Below are 23218 nucleotides of genomic sequence, written 5' to 3'. Positions count from 1 at the left end.
GTTGAAAGCAATAACAGAGGATTTCGCCCAATGTCCTGCCCTATACTTATCCCTTGCCTCATGTCAAGTTTAGATTAGTGTAGAGATACAACGTGGAAACAGGCCCTTCGGCCCACTGAGTCCGAGCCGACCTGCGATCACCTGCACACTAGTTCTATCCTACACACTATGGACATAGAAACATAGAAACATAGAAATTAGGTGCAGGAGTAGGCCATTCAGCCCTTCGAGCCTGCACCGCCATTCAATATGATCATGGCTGATCATCCAACTCAGTATCCCGTACCTGCCTTCTCTCCATACCCCCTGATCCCCTTAGCCACAAGGGCCACATCTAACTCCCTCTTAAATATAGCCAATGAACTGGCCTCGACTACCCTCTGTGGCAGGGAGTTCCAGAGATTCACCACTCTCTGTGTGAAAAAAGTTCTTCTCATCTCGGTTTTAAAGGATTTCCCCCCTTATCCTTAAGCTGTGACCCCTTGTCCTGGACTTCCCCAACATCGGGAGCAATCTTCCTGCATCTAGCCTGTCCAACCCCTTAAGAATTTTATAAGTTTCTATAAGATCCCCTCTCAATCTCCTAAATTCTAGAGAGTATAAACCAAGTCTATCCAGTCTTTCTTCATAAGACAGTCCTGACATCCCAGGAATCAGTCTGGTGAACCTTCTCTGCACTCCCTATATGGCAATAATGTCCTTCCTCAGATTTGGAGACCAAAACTGTACGCAATACTCCAGGTGTGGTCTCACCAAGACCCTGTACAACTGCAGTAGAACCTCCCTGCTCCTATACTCAAATCCTTTTGCTATGAAAGCTAACGTACCATTCACTTTCTTCACTGCCTGCTGCACCTGCATGCCCACTTTCAATGACTGGTGTACCATGACACCCAGGTCTCGCTGCATCTCCCCTTTTCCTAGTCGGCCACCATTTAGATAATAGTCTGCTTTCCTGTTTTTGCCACCAAAATGGATAACCTCACATTTATCCACCTTATACTGCATCTGCCAAACATTTGCCCACTCACCCAGCCTATCCAAGTCACCTTGCAGTCTCCTAGCATCCTCCTCACAACTTACAGAAGTCAGTTAACCTACAAATCTGCACATCTTTGGAATGTGGGAGGAAACCGGAGCACCCGAAGAAAGCCTGCGAGGTTGCAGGGAGAACATTCAAATAGCACCCGTAGTCAGGATCGAACCCGGGTCTCTGGTGCTATAAGGCACCAACTCTACTGCTGCACCACTGTGCTGCCCACAATTTCACAAAACAAATACTGTAGATTTGGTGAACACCCTGAGGCGTGCAGTTTGCAGTTTTGCTTGTTGAATTATCTCCTTGCTGAATAAAGCATTACCGCTCGTTACTAGCTCTGGGTGACCTGGGGTGGTTACGTACGTTCAAACGCTCTCTCACTGCAGAACATTCTTGAAGACCCAGAGCCACCCAGAGAGCAGCAATCAGTGCAGTGTATGTAGACCAGAGCCGGGAACATCAGGCTCCTTGTCCCCAGGAGGATCCCTCTGGGACATCTTTCCGCTGATCTCCCTGAAGCCATGGGATCCACTCAAATTCTCAGCCAAGCATATGCTGGGAGTTGTCATACTTATTCCATGACCAGCTCACAGTCCAACTTATCCTTATCGGTAATATTCTCTAATCCAGGCAGCACACTGGTAACTTCTGAAGCCACATCCTTCCTACAATGGAGCAGGCACAAATTGGAGGAACAGCACCTCATATTTCGCTAGAGCAGCTTACACCCTAGCGGTATGAACATTGACTTCTCTAACTTCAAGTAACCCTTGCTTTCCCCTCCCTCTCCATCCCTCCGCTTCCCAGTTCTTCGACCAGTCTTACTGTTTCTGATTACATTTTATCTCTGTTTGCTTTGAACAGACACAAATAAAAAGCAAACTCCCAGCCAACAATGACCTATTCACCATTTTCTTTGAACTCCATTCCCTTTGTCCTATTTTCACACCTTACGCTTCCTTATCTATGGATCGCTCCCTCCCCTGAGGGTCTGAAGAAGGGTCTCGACCCAAAACATCACCCTGTCCTTCTCTCCAGAGATGCTGCCTGTCTCGCTGAGTTACTCCAGTATTTTGTGATTATCTTCCTATAATGGGGCGACCAGAACTGCACACAATACTCCAAATGCAGCGTCACTGATGTCCCCTAATGCTGCAACATGACTTCTTGACTCTGGAGAGCAGTAGAGTGCAGAAATAAACCTTTCAGCCCACACGTCTGCACCAACCATAATACAACATTAAACTAGTCTTTCCTGCATGCAGGTGATCCACACCCCTCTATCCCTGCCTGTTCATGTGCCTATCTAAATCCCTCTGCGATGCCATTCTCATAACATGCTTCTACCTCCACCCCTGGCAGCACTGACAAGCTCCCACTACACTCTGTGAGTTAAAGATACTTCTCTCATAAATCCCCTTTAAACATTTATCCTCTCAAGTTATTGATTGATCGAAAGATAAAGCATGAAACAGGCCCTTCGGCCCACTGAGTCAATGTTGACCATCGATCATAGTTAGACTATAGGCAATGGGTGCAGGAGTAGGCCATTTGGCCCTTTGAGCCAGAACCGCCATTCACTGTGGTCATGGCTGATCATCCCTGCACAGGTATCTTTCCAGTCAACTTTGGCCAGCTCCTCCCTCATGGCTCCATAGTCCCCTTTGTTCAACTGTAATACTGATACTTCCATCTTTCCCATCCCTCTCAAATTGTAGATTAAAACATATCATATTATGGTCACTACCTCCTAATGGCTTCTTTACCTTGAGTTTCCTTATCAAATCCGGTTCATTACACAACACAAAACACACTTCATTGACTATAGCTCTGCATTCAATACGGTCATCCCCACCAAGCTCACCACCAAACTCCACCAGCTAGGCCTCAGCTCGCCGATATGCGATTGGATCCTGAACTTTCTGACGGAGCAACCGCAGGCAGTGAGACTGGGCCCGCACCTGTCCTCCACTATCACCCTGAGCACCGGCACACCACAGGGCTGTGTACTAAGCCCCATGCTCTACTCCCTCTTCACTCACGACTGTGTTCCTGCATTCGACACCAACACCATTGTGAAGTTTGCAGACAACACAACAGTGATTGGGCTGATCACCAACGGTGATGAAACAAAATACAGAGCGGAGGTGCAGAACCTGGCGGACTGGTGCGCACGTAACAACTTGTCACTAAACACCTCCAAGACCAAGGAGCTGATTATTGACTTCAGGAGGTCCCATAATGGAGAATACGCCCCAATCTCCATTTACGGGGAAAGTGTGGAGAGAGTGTCCAGCTTTAAGTTTCTGGGCACTCACATTTCAGAGGACCTCACATGGTCCACCAATACCGCTGCGCTGGCCAAGAAGGCACAGCAACGACTGTTCTTCCTGAGGACATTAAAAAAGACTGGTCTGCCCCAACAGCTGCTGACAACCTTCTACCGCTGCACCACAGAGAGCATATTAACGTATGGCATCTCTATGTGGTATCTCAGCTGCACGGAGGCGGAGAGAAGAGCTCTTCAGCGTGTCATCCACAGAGCGCAGAGGATTATTGGGACACAGCTACCAGCCTTGGAGGGCATCTACCACACACGGTGCCTCAGGAAGGCCGTCAGCATCCATAAAGACTCCTCACACCCTTGTAACGGACTGTTCGAACTATTTCCCTCCGGCAGACGTTACAAGGCCTTCTACGCCCGAACCTCCAGACTCAGGAACAGCTTCATTCCCAGAGCTATAGTGGCTCTGAACCGGCCCTGCTGAGTGCCCCCCATCCCCCCTGGACTGTCTCTCTTGGATGGTCACGTCGCACAGTTTATTATTATTTATTTTTTTACATCGGTTGGAAGCTGCATACTAAATCTCGTTGCACTGATGTGCAATGACAATAAAAGATATTATTATTATTATTATTATTATCCAGAATTGCCTTCTCCCTTGTTGGCTCCAGTACAAGCTGCTCTAAGAATCCATCACGGAGGCACTCCACAAACTCCCTTTCTTGGGATCCAACACCAACCTGATTTTCTCAGTTTACCTGCATGTTGAAATCTCCCATAACAACCATAGTCAGTTGGTCCAGTATCTATCTATCTATCTATCTATCTATCTATCTATCTATCTATCTATCTATCTATCTATCTATCTATCTATCTATCTATCTATCTATCTATCTATCTATCTATCTATCTATCTATCTATCTATCTATCTATCTATCTATCTATCTATCTATCTATCTATCTATCTATCTATCTTCTATCTATACATAACAAAACTTCACATTGAATGGCGGTGCTGGCTCGAAGGGCCAAATGACCTACTCCTGCACCTATTGTCTATTGTCTAAAACTCTGATCTTGTGCTCTTCCGGTTAGCATTTTTTTTTCTCTTTGTGCATTCTCTCGTGCTCAAGTGCATCATGTTTTATTCCAATCGATGGTATAGTTTCACAGTTATTAAGGTTTGAAAATCTTAGTTTAGCTTAGTTTAAAGATACAGCGTGGGAACAGGCCTTTCATCCGACAGAGTCCACGCCGACCAATGATCCCCGCCCATTAACACTATCCTAAACACACTATAGACAGTTTTTGTTTATACTAAGACAATTAACCTACAAACCTATAAGTCTTTGAAGTGTGGGAGGAAATCTCACACAGGTCACGGGGAGAACGTACAAACTCCGTACAGACAACACCCATAGTCGGGATCGAACCTGGGTATTTGGTGTTGTAATCGCTGTAAGGCAGCAGCTCTACCATTGAGCCCATTCGCCAGGGAATTTACTCCAACGCTTTGTGTACTTTGTTTATGTTTAAATTTGCAATGCTCGCTAATTTGCTCCTGGCAATTGAATGATGAGATCATGAATTTCTGTGCTGTGTGATGTTATGAATTTAACAATAAAGTCCTACTCCATTATTCCAAAGAGTCACTGGCATCTGAGTGAAGAGATTTCTTGACATCTCTGCCTTGAAACGCCATTCCCAAATTTAATGGTTGGCAAAAAGCCCTCCGCTTTTTTTTACACAAAGGGTGGTGGATGTATGGAACAAGCTGCCAAAGGAGGTAGTTGAGGCTGGGATTATCCGAACATTTGAGAAACAGTTAGACAGGTACATGGATAGGACAAGTTTGGAGGGATGTGGAACAAACGCAGGCAGGTGGGACTAGTGTAGCTGGGGCATGTTGTGGGCGTGTGGGCGTTGGGCCGAAGGGCCTGTTTCCACACTGTATCAATGACTATGATTCTAATCCTGTACGTCTTTGGAATGTGGGTGACCGGAGCTATCGGAGAAAACCTACGCGGTCACGAGGAGAATGTACAAACTCTGTACAGACAACATCTGTGGTCAGGATGGAGTCCGGGTCTCTGGCGCTGTAAGGTAGCGACTCTACCTCTCCGCCACTGTGCCGCCCAATAGGATACCCCAATGCGTATCTGAGAAAACACCTATCTGAAGTACAAGACATTTGGGTGTCTTCCCATCTACCTTCTCCCCTCCATGTCCCCAAGCTCAGGCCCCTTCTGCTACCAAACTTACAGACGAGCTTGCTTCTCTGTTTTGCAAGCGATGTAGCGCTGGACCTGGGACTGGTTGACCCCGTACATCGATAGCCACATCACCGTCCCACCCAGCACAAACGTCCAGAACGTATAGCGTCTCCTGGGATCTGGATCAAAACTAAGCAGAAGATTTCCATGAATGTGCAAGTCAAGGTTAAGTCAACATAATCCGCCAGGTGTCACATCAGGTGGTCACTGAGGGAAATAGAAGGAACCAGGAGGAGGACAAGGAGACTACTGTTAAACGTTGTCACTAGCGAAGCTGTGACCTCCTCTATTTTCCTGGTTGAGACGTGCACTTCAACTCTTCCTGTTCCCAAGCCTTGAGAACCTGGCCGACCGTCTAACTTGTCAATCATACCAACTTCCTCCTCTGACCTTAAAGCTATGTCCTCTTGAGTTTGACATTTCTATCCTGCGAGATAAAAACTCTACCCTATCTATGCCCTTCATGATTTTATTTCCTTCTATCAAGTTTCCATTCAGCCTCCAAATCTCCAGAGATAACAATCTAATTTTGCCCAACCTCTCCCTAGAGTAAATACTGTCTAATCCAGGCAGCATTCCCGTGAACCTTTTTCTCACCCACTCCAAAGCCTGCACATCTTTCCTGTAATTGATTGATTCAAAGATCCAGTGCAATAACCAGCCCTTCAGCCCACCAAGACCATGCTGACCATTGATCACCATTCACACCAGTTCTATTTTATTCCACTTTCGCATCCACTCCCTACACACTAGAGGGAATTGAGGCAACCAGAATTGTGCATAATACTCCAAATGTGGCCTAACTAAAGTTTTACACAGCTGCAATATGCCTCCCTGATTCTTGTACTCCATGTCATTTTAGACTGTGGATAAATTGTATTGTCCCTGCCTAATATCAGGTAAGTTGGTATCGGGTAAGATGCCCCATGGACACTGCCCAATGCCCACTTCGCTTGTTATCTGTCCTGGACTAGTTCCACCTCATGGTACTTGTGGTCTGAGCCAAATACCTTTAAAATGGTGAAGAGCTACATGCAAGGAGATCTAAGGAAATTCACGTGTGTGATTGTGAAGCAGCATGGGCAAGTGCTACGAAATGGGAAGGAACAATCTGACAAAATAATTCCTCACAAAGGTACCCTCTGGGGCAGAATTGCATCACAGTTCCAGCATTCCTGTACTAATCACCTTTCACACCCCATTCCCGGAGTGTTTAGTTTATTTTCGAGATGCAGCACGGAAGCTGTCCCTTCGGCCCACTGAGTCCGCACCAACCAGCGATTCCTGCACACTAACGCTATCCTACACACACTATGGACAATTTACAATTATACCAAGCCAATTAACTTACAAACCTCTATATCCTTAGAGTGTGGGAGCAAACCAGAGATCCCGGAGAAAACCCGTACAGGTCCCGGGGAGAACGTACAAACTTTGTACAGACAAGCACCCGTAGTCAGGATCAAACCCGGGTCTCTGGCGCTGTAAGGCAGCAACTCAATCACTGCGCCACCTTGCCGCCACCAGGCCTTCCTGCCACGTATTCTTGCCCTTATCTCTGCCTCACTGGCTAACCATCATTATATGGAAGGCAACTCCGGATTGTCAAAGCCGCCACAGCCAGACATAAAAACTGCTTTTTTCCCACGAGCAGTAGCTCTGCTCAATAACCAAAAGTCTGTAGCCTCCTTTTGCTCCGGTATTTTATTTAATTCACATGTTTAAACTAATGTTTTATACTTAATGTTTTAATGTTTTATGTTTTATTCTAATTGTTTACAGTATGTCGTGTTGTTACTTGCGAGCGGAGCACCAAGGCAAATTCCTTGTATGTGTACAATACTTGGCCAATAAACTTATTCATTCATTCATTCATTCATTCATTCATTCATTCATTCATTCCTTTTAATATTAATTTGCACTGCTCAATTTTAGCACCACAAACTTGCATAATTCTTTTGTTATGCTCTTATTGTATTTATTGGTATGTTTATCATTACAGTATCATATTGTACCCTGGTGTACATGACAATCTCTAATCTGTAATTTTTCACTCTTTATTCCTTTGCCAGTCAGGAAGCACTGAATGTCACCCCTCATCAGGTTTATTGAGCAAGTCTGCTCGACTTGTGAAGAGTTGCATAAATAGTTTCAGTAGCAAAGGCATCTCTTACTCTCCGAAATTGATCCTGGACCCATTGTAAGCACTCTCCAGAACTTTGCCTGTTCCTCCTGCTAAATAGGTGCCCCGGATGATGACAGCAAGAAAGCCAGACATCATGGTGATGACTTGAAAGGCATCAGTCCAGACCACAGCCTTCAGCCCACCCTGGAGAACAAAGTGGAGGTTAAGATGTAATGTGAGTCACCAGTTAGCAACAGCAATCCATACTTGACAAACAAGTTAATTAATTAATGTAATTCAATATTTCATCCCTTTGGACCAAAGGGTAAAACAAAGAGCCGGCAAAATAGGAAAAAGCTAGAAGCAGTGGCGATCAGAGGGATCTGGAGGTTTCTGTACACAAACCATGACAGTGCTGAACACAAGTAGTAATTAAAATGACCACTGGAGCATTGCACCTTCCAAAGGGCTGAAGTCTAAGGGCTTGAGGTTACACTCCCAGGTTAGACAGCGGCAGGAAGACTTGGAGTATTTCCAGACACCATACCACCTGATAGAACAAGGAGAATCACTCTGACATCTCACTGCTCCTGACCAGCTATGGTGTGTGGACTAGTTAAATTACAAAGAAAGATTCTGCAAAACAAATGCATGTTCCCTGGATTTTAACAGGATGAAGAAATAATAATGATTGACGTTTTCAGGACTTTTCAGAGAACTAATAAGGCAAAGGGAGAAAAGTTAGTATCTGGGGTAAAGTGGGAAACATGTACGAAGCAGGAAGTTAGAAGTCACTTCTGCTGACATAAGTGGATGCCAAATCAATGATAGTGAAACAATGTTCTACAGCACAGAAACAGACCATTCGGCCCACTGCATCCATGCCAGCTACAATGCCCATCAAGATTGATCCCACTTGCCTGTATAAATTCCACATCCCTCTATGCTCTGCTCATTTAGTACCTGTCCAGATGCCTCTTAAATGCAAGGTCCTGCCTCCACCTCCTCTGACAGCTCATTCCAGATGCCAACTACTCTGTGTGAAAAATGAACCTCTCAGACCCCCGTTAAACATCCTCCTCTTCACCATAAACCTCTGTCCTCCAGATGGAGGATGCCCAGGGTTTACAGTGTCAACATGAGCACTAGGAAGTATGCACACACCTCACTGCAAAGGGACCGTAACCACAGTGCTGCAGGTTTACATGTGAGCCGCTTGTACTAACCACAGTTGTGTAGAATGTGCAGATGATTCCTGTAGATAACAGGGAAACCCAAATGTTCAGCTCAGTAACTGTAAGAGAATAACGTACATCAGAGTGAGAGTGATTATCATAGGGTGAAGACAGTCAACCAACATCCCAGCCACGCAATACCTCTCTCAAAGGAGAGATACTTATGCTCCTGTCCCACTTAGGAAACCTGAACGGAAACCTCTGGAGACTTTGCGCCCCACCCAAGGTTCCCGGAGGTTTTTGTCAGTCTCCCTACCTGCTTCCACTACCTGCAACCTCCGGTAACCACCTGCAACCTCCGGGAACCGCACGGAAACCTTGGGTGGGGCACAAAGTCTCCAGAGGTTTCCGTTCAGGTTTCCTAAGTGGGACAGATGCATTAATACTCTTCCATTTCACATTGTCATTGGTTTATATTGTAAGTAGGAAAATAAACACGAGTCTATCCAATTGTACTGGCCTCTATCATGAAACAGCGGCATTGTGTGATCTATTTTCTTCCAAGAAGTTTATAAAGATTCACCATCCATGTACCATTGCAGTGTTTATGTGCTGGGACACTCACCATACTCTCTTGGACCAGCTTCACCACACAGATTGCAGTTGGTCAAGACACCAGGTTGCAACTGTTGTTGGACAACAACATAATGGAAGCATCCTATCCAGTCTGTTACCCAACTGATGCTGCAATATAACATAATGGCCTTGGATGACATAATATAACATAACATAATGACCTTGAATTTTTTGAAGAGGTTACTCGGGAAATTGATGAGGGTAAAGCAGTGGATGTTGTATATATGGACTTCAGTAAGGCCTTTGAAAAGGTTCCTCATGGAAGGTTGGTTAAGAAGGTTCAATGGTTGGGTATTAATGGTGGAGTAGCAAGATGGATTCAACAGTGGCTGAATGGGAGATGCCAGAGAGTAATGGTGGATGGTTGTTTGTCAGGTTGGAGGCCAGTGACTAGTGGGGTGCCACAGGGATCTGTGTTGGGTCCACTGTTGTTTGTCATGTACATCAATGATCTGGATGATGGTGTGGTAAATTGGATTAGTAAGTATGCAGATGATACTAAGATAGGTGGGGTTGTGGATAATGAAGTAGATTTTCAAAGTCTACAGAGAGATTTATGCCAGTTGGAAGAGTGGACTGAAAGATGGCAGATGGAGTTTAATGCTGATAAGTGTGAGGTGCTACATCTTGGCAGGACAAATCAAAATAGGACGTACATGGTAAATGGTAGGGAATTGAAGAATGCAGGTGAACAGAGGGATCTGGGAATAACTGTGCACAGTTCCCTGAAAGTGGAATCTCATGTAGATAGGGTGGTAAAGAAAGCTTTTGGTGTGCTGGCCTTTATAAATCAGAGCATTGAGTATAGAAGTTGGGATGTAATGTTAAAATTGTACAAGGCATTGGTGAGGCCAATTCTGGAGTATGGGGTACAATTTTGGTCGCCTAATTATAGGAAGGATGTCAACAAAATAGAGAGATTACAGAGGAGATTTACTAGAATGTTGCCTGGGTTTCAGCAACTAAGTTACAGAGAAAGGTTGAACAAGTTAGGGCTTTATTCTTTGGAGCGCAGAAGGTTAAGGGGGGACTTGATAGAGGTCTTTAAAATGATGAGAGGGATAGACAGAGTTGACGTGGATAAGCTTTTCCCACTGAGAGTAGGGAAGCTTCAAACAAGGGGACATGACTTGAGAATTAAGGGACAGAAGTTTAGGGGTAACATGAGGGGGAACTTCTTTACTCAGAGAGTGGTGGCTGTGTGGAATGAGCTTCCAGTGAAGGTGGTGGAGGCAGGTTCGTTTTTATCATTTAAAAATAAATTGGATAGTTATATGGATGAGAAAGGAATGGAGGGTTATGGTCTGAGCGCAGGTATATGGGACTAGGGGAGGATACGTGTTCGGCACGGACTAGAAGGGTCGAGATGGCCTGTTTCCGTGCTGTAATTGTTATTATATGGTTATATGATGGAAAGGTGGAGAGGTGGGGACGTAGATGGAGATGTGTTAAGGTAGATGGAGGTGGAGAGGTGGGGAGGTAGATGGAGATGTGTTGAGGTAGATGGAGGTGGAGAGGTGGGGAGGTAGATGGAGAGATGAAGAGTTAGACGGTGAGGCGGAGGTGCCGGGCAGGGGGTGCCCGCAGGGATCACGTCCAATCCGATCAGCGCAATTGTTGCCGGACTTGCTGCTGATACCAAGGAAGGTGGAAAAGGAAGTTGTGAGGAGGTCACAAAGGGTTAGGGATAGATTAAACAATTCAGTAAAGGTTTAGCAGGTGAGGTACAATGTTGGTAATTGAAAGATTATCCAGTCTGATAAAATGTCGATAGCCTAGAGTCGCAATGTCAAAGCAATAACTTAGCTTTTAATGTCAACAAGATGAAAAGTTGGTTGTTGACTTAAGGACTTAAGGTGAACACAACCCTGAACTTATCAATGGAGCTGTTTTAGAGATAGAGCACGGAAACAGGCCCTTCGTTCCACTGAGTCCGTGCTGATAAGGGATCACCTCCTACACTACAGCTGCACTATACTACTCATTTGGCACAATTTTACAATTTTTACCAAAGCCAATTAACCTACAAACCTGTACATATTTGGAGTGTGCGAGGAAAAAGGAGCACTCGGAGAAAACCGATGCGGTCACAGGGAGAACGCACAAACTCCATACAGAGAGCACCCGTAGTCAGGATTGAACCCGTGTCTCTGGCGTTTTTCAGCAGCAACTCTACCGGTGTGCCACTGTGCCAGCCTGCAGCTGGTGTAGAGATGGTTAACAGCTTCAAGTCCCTGGGCATCGATATCACAAGATACCTAACGCGGTTCCTTCACACTGACCCGGTGATCAAAAAATGCACCAGTGTAGAAGATTCAACATGTCCACAAGGATTCTCTCGAACCTATACAGATGCTCTATAGAAAATATTCTGACAGGATACATCTCAGCCTGGCGTTTCAACTGCTCCTTTGTATTTTTTATGTAAACCAGCATCTGCAGTTCCTTATTTATTTATTTTTAATTTAAAAAAAATATATTTTTATTAGAAGCAAACATATTATGGTAAAGTATAGTTACATATTATAGTTAAAAAAACTTTTCATATACATCAATCATACATTATTAAAATGTTCAATAGTCGATTAATTCTGCTTCTATTGTTTTTTATGTAGATAGAAAGAGAGAGAAAGAGGAAAAAAAGTATTACAAATATCAAAAAAGAAAAAAAGGTTGAATGAATTACTTATAATACGTCATTGGAAATAAGTTCGTAGATTATAAAGTTTAACTTTTCATCTAATCCTGAGTTCAAGCTTCAGTTGGGTTTTCGTGCCGTGCCAATCTATCCCTTCAAATAGTTAATGAATGGAGCCATGCAGTTCCTTATTTCTATGTGGTGACTGTTCTGTTCTTGGCCGCCTGAACCTGCAGAGAGTGGTGAACACAGTCCAGTACATCGCAGGCTTTTAATTTCCTTCCATCCAGTCCATCCTCATGGTGCCCTGCATCAGGAAGGCCTGAAGTATTGCCAAGTCTGCCTGTCACCCTGGCCATTTCCTTTTTTCTCTTCTACATTTTGGGAGAAGATATGGGAGCTTGAAATCCCAGATATCCCAGACTTAAGAACAGTTTCTTCCCCAGTGCTATCCAACTCCTGAACCAATCACCCCCTTCCACATCCCCTTCCTGGAGGTTCTACAACATACCCTCATATTTAACCCGTTCGGTTACCTCATTATTAAACTGTAATATTTTTGGCACAACTTGGATTTCACTCTACAATCTACCACCATTCTGCTCATTCTTGTATTTATAGATGTTTATCATTATGTACACTGTTTACTCTGTGAGCTTCATTTGAACAAGGAATTTCAAAGCACTGGCTGCATATGACCATAAACTAATCTAACGTAAATGTTAAACGGAGGGAGACCACAGAACACTGCACAGAGGTCAGGGAATCTTGAAGGTAAAATTCAGCAAGTCATCAGAAATGTGGTAGGAATGTAATCCTCGGTTGAAAAGGGAATGGAGTGAGATGGTAGGAAGTCTTGCTCCAACTGTACAGGGCGCTGGTGAAACCACAGAGGACCAATACAGTTTCCTTGTTTCTATAGTTTGGGTCCCCTTTTTATGAATGAATGAATGAATGAATGAATGAATGAATGAATGAATGAATGAAAACTTTATTGTCATTCAGATATACACCTAGACACAGTGCACCTTGAACGAAATTTTGTTGCATTTGACTCTCCAATCAGGTAAATAGTAAAAGTAAAAGTGCTAGGTGCGTCCATAAAAATGCCTCATGTGCATGGTTCTGTAAAATAAATATATATAAAAAGTTTTTAAAAGTGTCGATATTTAAAAGTTCTAGCTCTTAAAATTTTAGGTACAGTGAAACTCCAATAGCCTGTCTCTGATTATTTGGACATCCCAATGGTTCAGACTCATGAGGGGTGATAACTGTTGCGTTCAACTCACTGAAGCTGAGAAAGCCCCTCCCTTTAAACTCACGGGGACCTTTCTCAGCCTTTATACAGACCAGGGCATGCATATTTTGCTTGTATTAAATTTTCCCAAGTTTATTACAATTGTATAAAACTAAATTCCAGGGTTGTTGAGGTGTTAAAAGGGATAAAATTAAATAGTCCAGAAAACCAGCTAGTCCTGCATTGTCCGCATTATATTGTCCTTGCATTGAAAATGCATCAAGAAATATTGTTTTATGAGCAAACTTGGGCCGTTCACATTGGAGTTGGAAAGCTGAGAGGTGATCTTACTGAAACATTAAAGAATGTAAGGGGCCTTGAAAGGATAGATTATGAGATGTTAAGTCTATTGGCGCGGTATCAAGATCCTCAGGCCAACATCTCAGAACAAGGACTCGCCCATGTAGGGCAGATGGCGATTTCTTCTCTCTGAGAGTCATGATATTTGGATTCTCTTCCTCAGAGAGCTGTAGGTGCTGTTACTGTGAACGTAATAAGGGCTGTGACGGTCACATTCTGCTCTGTAAGGAAGTTGAGGGAACAGGGTAGAGAGAGGAGCAGATTGAACCGCTGTGTGTTTAGTAAATGGAGAAGCAACCTCCTCTCCTATATCTTATGATTTGTAAATGAGAAACAGAAGGTATATCACTTGCCTTGGTTTAATATCAGCGCAGGAGCATAAATGACAATCCCCGTGTACAGGACCTGCAATGTTTAAAAATAAACGGGTCAAAGGCAATGAAGGCAGAGAGTACTGGACCACAACAGATCAAAGCAATGAATCATTGATTATAAGGAGACCATGATCTATGGAAACTTAATCGATTGGCAATTGTCTTATTGATCTCACTCTATCCCTGGAAGCTTCAAGTATCACCTCTGCAATGTGCTGCCAATCCAACCCAACACCATCCATCTCTCCCCTTGCCTCATTGAATGGAAACTCTTGACTTTTTAAAAAACATTTGGGCAAATATATGGATTGGAAGGGCTTAAAGGGATATGGGCCAAATTCAGGCAAATTGGAATAGCTCAATATGTCAGCAGCCAGCATAAAGAAGATGGGCCAAAGGGCCAGTTTCAATGCTGTGCAACTGTACGACCCTGTGACTTCCATCACCCGCCATTCTTGTGCTGTCACAGCTGGAAATGGGAATTCGGAATCAGGAGGATTTGAAACCTGGTTTAATGAACCGTTGCGTGAAGACAGCGTGGAAACAGGCCCTTCGGCCCATCGGGTCCGCACCGCCCAGTGATCCCCACACACCATCACACACTAGGGACAATTTATAATGATACCAAGCCAATTAACCTCCAAACCTGTCTTTGGAGTGTGGGAGGTAACCAGAGATCTGAAGAAAACCCATGCAGGTCACAGGGAGAACGTACAACTCTGTACAGACAAGCACCCGTAGTCGGGATCGAACCTGGGTCTCTGCCACTGTTAGACAGCAACTCTGCCGCTGTGCCACCGTGCCGCCCCATTTACTCTTTGGGTAAAGTTTTATTTGTTCACTGGTTGTGAGCACTGCAGTTAAAACGAGTGTTTCCCGCATATCCCTAACTGCCCTTGGACCGTCAGAGGCATTGCTACTTGTCATTGTTCGAGCCATTGGGAGTTACTTGAAAATAAACTGGATTTAAAGAAAGTTGTATTGAAATTCTTACCGTCGCGACCAAGAACTGCAATGTCCCACACAGTCGTAGGCCCCTGCTGAATCGTAGCTCAAGATACTGTAAAAGTAAACCAGTTTATCCAGGAACAATATTTCAAACATTCAGGCCAATACATAATTAACATTTATACACCAGAACAAACAGATCTGCAGGTGGAGGTACACTGAAACAATATGACATTGGCTTACAGTATCTTTGCTCACAGGTGCACGGTAGAGAGCATATTATCACTGTAGCATATTTGGGCCGTAGAAAGCATTTTATCGGGATGCATCACTACATGCTTTGGGAACAACTCCATCCAAGACAGCAAGAAATTGCCGAGTATTGCAGATGCTGCCCAGACCATCACACGAACCAGCCTCCCTTCCATTGACTACAAGGCCATTGGCATAACCAAGGACGAGTTGCACCCCGGCCACTCCCTCTTCTCCTCTCTCTCATCGGGCAAAAGGTATGGAAGTGGGAAAATGCACACCACCTGATTCAGGGACAGTTTCTTCCCAGCTATTATCAGGCAACTGAACCATCCTACCACAACTAGAGAGCAGTCCTGAACTACTATCTACCAAAGATCTTAGAGCGGAGGAAGATGGTCCACCCAGCGAAAAAGCCGTAGTAGCTGATGGGAAATCTTCAGCGACATTCCCGCAACCGGCTTCTGTCATGGCGGCGCCCATATCGACACGCGGATCGCACTGCTCGAATCCCCAATGTAGGCGACCCGACCTGTCCTCAGGTTCCCCACGAAAAACGAAAGGTGAGAAAAAATGTATTACTTTCTGTCGTGTAGTGAAAATATTATTTCGCCTGCCCGATTTCTCCCTGTAGCTCAGATAGTTGAGTCGTTGCCAGGACTCCACTATCTGAGTTATCAAGTGGGAGAGATCGGGCCGGATAAATAATGTAATTTCTTTCAGCCTCTCACACAAATTCAGCTGAACATCTAGACCAAAGATCGTAGAAGGGACTCTGATCTTTGATCTCGACTCTGTTGCACTTGTGCTGCTCCCATATCTAAGGGAACAACGACATGTCATGAGAAGCACACATTAAAGCCTTAATTTAGTGATGACTGTAACCATATACATATAACATATAACCATATACAATTCTATTCTTATGATCCCAACAATGTATTATATTATATGACATCACTTTTTTACTTGTATATTAATGTCTCTGTTAATATCCAGCATCCTATTTGCTTCACTAATTGCTCTGTCAACCTGCCCCACCCCCTACAAGGATTTATGCACCTGCTGTACATTTTTTGTTTTGTTCTTGTTGTAAGGCATGCATGCTAGTGTAAGAAGATTTTAATAAGCTCTTCTACATTTAAGATAAATTGACATATTAGTGGAAAATGCGTCTTCAATATATATGTCTCTCCCCACCCCTGAAAACAATTTTTGCATATAAATGATATGTCATCCATACTGCAGGTATGTAGTTATAATCAAATTTGTTCTTATGTTAATCCTATATGATATTCTTATGAATTAATCTTATAATAAGATTGTTCTAATAAGTTAATCATATATGATATTTTCTGGAATTTCAGATGTCGACAGTGGGTCCAGAATGCGCGTTGAAAAGATCTCCTACACTGAACTACGTACTTGTCAAAGAACTGCCGTCATTCGTTAGCTGATATTCGAAACACTGCAACCCTGTATATCTCGCACGTACAAACTCCGTACAGATAGCACCTGTAGTCAGGATTGAACCCGGGTCTCCGGCGCTGCAAGTGCTGTAAGGCAGCAACTCTACTGCTGTGCCACTGGAGAAGGATAACGTTTAAAACTTGTGGGGCAATTTTTTACACAGAGAGTGGTGAGTGCCTGGAACATGTGGCTGAGGATGACGGTTCAGGCAAATACAATGGCGGTATTTGAGCGACTCAGCAGGTCAGGCAGCATCTCTAGAGAGAACGTGACTAGGTGACGTTTCGGATTGGGACCCTTCTCCAGACTGATAATGATTGAGACAACCAGTGAGAAGAATGGTCCCGACCTGAAACATCACCATTCCATGTTCTCCAGAGATGCTGCCTGACCTGCTGAGTTACTCCAGCATTATATCTCTTTTTTTTGTTGTAAATTAGCATCTGCAGTTCGTTTTTTCTGGATTTAAGAATCTTTAAGATTGGCACCTGGATATGCAGGGAGTGGAGGGATATCAGTCACGTGCAGGTAGATAAGAGTTGGTTTTGGCATCATTATCCGTACAGACATTGAGAGCCAAATGGCTTGAGCTTGTGCTGTACTGTCTATGTTCTATATACATCTATCCTAAGAATTAATTCACAGTGTAAACCTTGGGTTCATACATTTTTCAGCTCAGAGCCACTCAGACATGTACTTTTTTGTTCAAACAACAAAAGAGCAGTTCATAGAAGTTTTATTTGTTCAAAGAAGCAGCGGATTATTTGGGATGTTTTTATCTTGGCAGCAGTCACTGCCGCAACTATTCAACAGCATTGAGTGTTCCAGTATTAAAATAAATCTTAGCTCTTTCACCAGTGTTGAATATGTCATGATGTCAGAGGAAAAAACATATATATTCTCCTTAATAAAATATATGGTTGGTCTACCCTATGCTTGGTTCTCAAAACATCACCACAATTGTTTAAAAAAATTATTGGGTCGGATACATGTACATAATACCTGGAGCAAGCTAAAAATTCTAGATATTATCATTTATATGGCAAGTTCTCAGTCTTCCTCAGCAAAAATGTTGGCTCAGTTATTCAATCACATTCCATGTTGTTGCTGTCATAGAAACCTGGCTAAGAGAGGGACTAGACTGGCAGCTTAATATTCCAGGGTACAGGTGCTACAGGGGAGATGTACTGTATATGGGTGAGGGTAAAAGGTACGGATAGGCATGTGCAACTGGGACGTGGTAGCCATTATGAAAGTTTAGCTGAGATACAGGACTGGCAGCTTAATGTCCCAGGGTACAGGTTCTACGGGAGAGACACAGGTAGTGCCATGAGGAGGAGGTGTTGCTTTATTGATTAAGGAGCTGCAGAACGAGATGACATTACTGTCACAGCTGTAGAACGAGATGACACTAGTGATGGTTCATCCAGTGAGGATGTATGGATGGAGCTGTGAAATGAAAAGGGGATGATCACCTTGTTGGGAGTGTACTATAGGCTTCCAAATAGTCAACGGGAATTAAAAGCACAAAAAATATGCCAGGAGATTGCTGGCATCTTGAAGACTAATAACGTTATCATTGTAGGAGATGTTAACTTTCCCAATATAGACTGGGGCTGTCATAAAGCCAAGGGCTTAGACGGGGTGGAATTTGTCAAATGAATTCAAATGACTTGTTTACTTTGAAACAAGTAAGAATTTCATAGTTCTATCTGAGACATATGACAATAAAACATTCTTGACTCTCTTGACTCTTGCCTCGTGAAAGTGTCAAGGAAATTAAAGTTTTCTCAGGCAACACGTCGAAGGCCCTACAAGGGAGAGAGCAAAGCTTGATCTACTCTCAGGAAAGGGCAAGTGACAGAAGTGTCCGTGGGACCAGTGACCACTGTTCCATTAGCGTAAAATTGTTGTGCATTAAGACAGGGCGGGCCAATGAGTTAAAATTCTGAATTGGAGCAAGGCCAACTTTGATGGTATTAGACAGGAACTAATGTAGATGGGACATCTTGGTGGGTGTGGGCAAGTTGAGCTGAAGGGACACAGGTGGGCGGTCAATCTTTCTCCCAGGGTAAGGTAGTCTAAATCTAGAGGGCTCTTGGAGGGAATTGTATGGCTGACCTGGATCGGGTCAGCACACAAAAACAATCTCGTAGCGCATTGGTGAGTTTCTCAAACAAATTGATTTATTGGTGAGATTCTGTGCTATGTGACTCTGTGACTCTGTGAGATAAGAAAAGGCCACTTTCAAGAGTGAATAGGAAGGTGAACATTTCAGGGACATTTACTTCCCAGCTGCAATCAGGCAACTGAACTGAACTGTCCTCTCATCAGTTACAGTGCAGCCCTGACCTCCCATTTACTTCACTGGAGATATTGATTGGACTTTATATTGCACTAAATGTTACAACCTTTATCCTGTATCTGTACACTGCAGTGGGCTTGATTGTACTCACGTATGGTCTTTTTATTGACTGGATATCACGCAACAAAAAGCTTTTCACTGTACCTCGGTACATGTGGCAAAAATAAACTAAACTACTAACTAAACCAAGCTAAACTAAATAACGGGTAATGATCAGCCAGATTAATTATTTCAAAATTTTTAAATCCATTGTACCCATAGTATCAGAAGCCTGTAAATAAGGGGAATCAGTTGAGCACTTTGTTTCTCTTAGCGTATCCCCCAGTGCATAGTGTTAAGGCCTTGAATAAACCGTTTCGTTTGAGAAACTCACCAATACGCTACGAGATTGTTTTTGTGTGCTGACCCGATCCAGATCCGACATACAATTCCCTCCAAGAGCCCTCTAGATTTGCACTACCCCACCCTGGGAGAAAGATTGACCACCCACCTGTGTCCCTCATGAATTTATAAATCTCTGTTTCGGGATCTTTGGCTCCAAGTCCATGACTCCCTTAAAGTGGCAACGTAGATAGATAGAGTGCTAAAGAAGTCCTATAGTACGGAGCGTGGAGTATTTATAGGACTTTCGTTAGGCCACATATGGAGTATTGTTTATATGTACATGGAGCAGTGCTGGTCGCCCCGTTACAGGAAGTGCCTGGAAGCTTTGGAAAGGGTGCAGAGGAGATTACGAGAATGATGCCTAGATTAGGTGGGGATTAGCTACATGGAGAGGTTGGACAGACATGTATTGTTTTCTCTAGAACACTGGAAGTTTCAAGAGAAATCTGATGGAAATATATAAAACGATGAGTGGCATAGATATGGCAGACAGCCAGAACCCTTATGCCAGGGTGGTAATGGCAAATACTGGAGAGCATAGCTTTAAGGTGAGAGGGGCAAGGTTGAAAGGAAATGATGCAGGGGAAATATTTTACACCAAGGGTGACGAGTGGCGGCAAGATGCTGCTGGGGGTGGTGGTGGAGGCAGATACGATGATGGCATTTAAGAGAGTTATGGAGAGGTACAAAGATATGCATGGAATGTTGGGATATGGCCAACGTTCCTGTTCGTGTGCTGTGCTGATCAGAAGGTAACTGCCAAAGCCTATCCCATTTCTCTTTATAACTCAAGCTCTCCAGTGCTGGCAACATCCTTGTGAATCCTTTCTACACCCTCTCCAGCGTAAACACATCCTTGCTGTAAAGTAATGGAACCAGAAATGCTCATACATCCTTGTTCCTGTACCTAGAATCTCTTGCAGGTCTGAAGAAGGGCCCCGACCCGAAACATCACCTATCCAAATTCTCCAGAAATGTTGACTGGCCCGCTGAATTACTGAGTGCTGAATTACTCCAGCACTGTGTCTTCTTTTGTAAATCTGCACCTGCAGTACCTTGTCTTGGCTTGATTTGCACGCTTCCTTCAGAGGTTGGTGTGCATGGACACCTAGGTCCCTGTGTACATCAACATTTCCCAATGTCTCACCATTTAACGAAAAGTCTGCTGTTCTGTTTTTCCAACCATAGTGGAGCTGGTCAGCTCCATTACAAGCTAGGGAAGATGGCGGCGCGCACGGTCACAGCGGCTCACGGCTCTCCGTCTCGGTGCTCTTTCTTGTTGTTCGTGTACATTTTATTGTCCGTGTACGTCTTCACTATCGGTTCTGCGAACATCCGCTACACCCGCCAGAACCTCATGGACATCGGTGACCAGCATCAGACACCTGTTTCGAGTGTCTTTCATCACACGCATAACACCCCAGACGACATAGCGAGACCATCGGGCTCCCCGTGGATTGTTGTCGGGTCTAGGAGGCGGCGCAGACGGAGGAGGGAGAGGAAGCAGAAGCGAGGCCGCAGGTCCGGTGTTTTGCTAAGGCTAAGAAAACAACCACATAAGCCACCTCTACCGAGCCTGTATCTCTCCAATGCCAGATCCCTGGTTCATAAAATGGATGACCTGGAATTACAACTCGCTGGAAATCGATATGTTCGTGACTGCTGTGTTTTGATTATCACCGAAACCTGGCTTCACCCGGGGATACCTGATGCTAGCATGCAGCTAGCAGGACGCTTTCTGCTCCGCGGGGACAGGACTATGGACTCCGGTAAGAGCAGGGGAGGGGGCCTCTGTATCTACGTGCATGAGAACTGGTGCAACAACGGGACAATCATAGACAAACATTGTTCCCCTGACCTCGAGTACATGTCTGTAAGATGCCAGCCTTTTTTTCTACCGAGAGAACTAACAGTAGTGATTGTCACGGCTGTGTATATTCCACCCGACGCCAATGTAAACACGGCGCTCTCTCTCCTGCTGAACACCATTACCGAACAGCAGCGGGCCCACCCCGAAGGTGTTCACATAATTGCAGGGGACTTTAATAAGGCCAACTTGAAGACTGTACTGCCGAAATTTTATCAACATGTCAAGTGTTCTACTAGAGGGGAGAACACGCTGGATCATGTCTACACCAATATTAAGCACGCGTATAGAGCCATTCCCCTCCCCCAACTCGGCCAGTCAGATCATCTCTCCCTCCTGCTCTCCCCAGCCTACACCCCCCTCAGACGCAGTGCCAGGCCCACCATAAAGTCTGTTACAACCTGGCCTGAAAATGCACTCTCCAAACTACAGGACTGCTTCATACAGACAAACTGGGACATATTCGAACACCAGGATCTGGAAACTTTCACAGGAACGGTACTGGACTATATCAAGTTCTGCATCGGAAACGTGACTGTGGACAAAAACATTCGGGTTTTCCCAAACCAGAAACCCTGGATGTCCAGCCAGGTCCGCACACTCCTCAGAGCCCGCGATGCTGCCTTCAGGTCAGGTGACAGAGCTCTGTACAGGGCTGCTCGAGCTGATCTGGAAAGTGGAATTAAAAAAGCCAAGGCGGACCATAAGAGGAGCATAGAGTCCCACCTGTCCAGCAATAATACGCGGGAGGTATGGCGGGGCATACAAGACATCACAAACTACAGAGGCTGTGCCACAACGACAGAAGACCTGAGTGCGCCGCTGGCAGAGAAGCTAAATTGCTTCTTTTCCCGCTTTGAAACATCACAACAGCAGCACCCATCTGCTACAGCCCTGCTCCCACCCTCACCTGGCTCCTGTACTACTCCACTCACTGTAAGGGAGAACGATGTCAGACGGGTGCTCCTGGCAGTGAACCCCAAGAAGGCTGCCAGCCCGGATGGAGTGCCTGGTAGGGTGCTTAAAGCGTGTGCCCACCAGCTCACCGGCATCTTCACCAGAATCTTCAACCTCTCCCTGGACCAGGCAGTTATCCCGTCCTGCCTAAAATCAGCCACAATCGTCCCAGTGCTGAAGAAGTCTCCCATCACCAGCCTAAATGATTACCGTCCCGTGGCCCTCACTCCGGTAATCACGAAGTGCTTCGAGAGATTGGTCCTCCAGCACATCAAGGACTATCTCCCTCCAGACTTCGACCCCCACCAATTCGCCTATCGCCCAAACAGATCCACAGAAGATGCCATCACCGTAGCTCTCCACTCTGTGCTGAGCCACCTGGAGCAGGGGCAGAGCTACGTCCGGATGCTCTTTGTGGATTATAGCTCAGCTTTCAATACTATCATACCGGACATTCTCATCGACAAACTGGTCACTCTCGGCCTCCCCACTCTCACATGTGCCTGGATAAAGGACTTCCTCACCAACCGGCCCCAGACTGTGAGACTCGGCCCCCATCTTTCCTCCACTCGCATGTTGAGTACCGGCTCCCCACAGGGCTGTGTGCTAAGCCCCCTCCTATACTGTCTCTACACCCACGACTGTAGTCCGGCCCATAACAACAACCGCATCGTCAAGTTTGCTGACGACACTACAGTAGTCGGACTCATCTCAAGGGGAGACGAGGCAGCCTATAGAGAGGAAGTCCTGAAGTTGACAGCCTGGTGCTCAGAAAATAACTTGGCTCTGAACACCAAGAAAACAAAAGAGCTCATTGTCGACTTCAGGAGGCA

At 44.9% G+C, this 23218-nt stretch overlaps 1 protein-coding gene across 1 annotated transcript in view; it reads right to left on the bottom strand.

Moving 5' to 3' along the window:
• The window catches only part of LOC116989414 (sodium/iodide cotransporter-like), a 39202-nt gene that overhangs the window by 12916 nt on the left and 3068 nt on the right, over positions 1–23218 (bottom strand). Inside the window, exons 2-6 of the mRNA XM_033046777.1 lie at positions 15137–15202; positions 14122–14173; positions 8949–9016; positions 7772–7926; positions 5587–5727 (exon numbers count right to left, since the gene is read on the bottom strand). Coding sequence (XP_032902668.1) covers positions 5587–5727; positions 7772–7926; positions 8949–9016; positions 14122–14173; positions 15137–15202 — 482 coding nt within the window. The remainder of the gene's footprint in view (positions 1–5586; positions 5728–7771; positions 7927–8948; positions 9017–14121; positions 14174–15136; positions 15203–23218) is intronic.

The sequence above is a fragment of the Amblyraja radiata genome, chromosome 29 (genome assembly GCF_010909765.2).
Source record: "Amblyraja radiata isolate CabotCenter1 chromosome 29, sAmbRad1.1.pri, whole genome shotgun sequence".
Lineage (NCBI taxonomy): Eukaryota > Metazoa > Chordata > Chondrichthyes > Rajiformes > Rajidae > Amblyraja > Amblyraja radiata.
The sequence above is the reverse complement of the archived record's forward strand: the minus strand, read 5'-3'. Positions and strand labels throughout refer to the sequence as shown.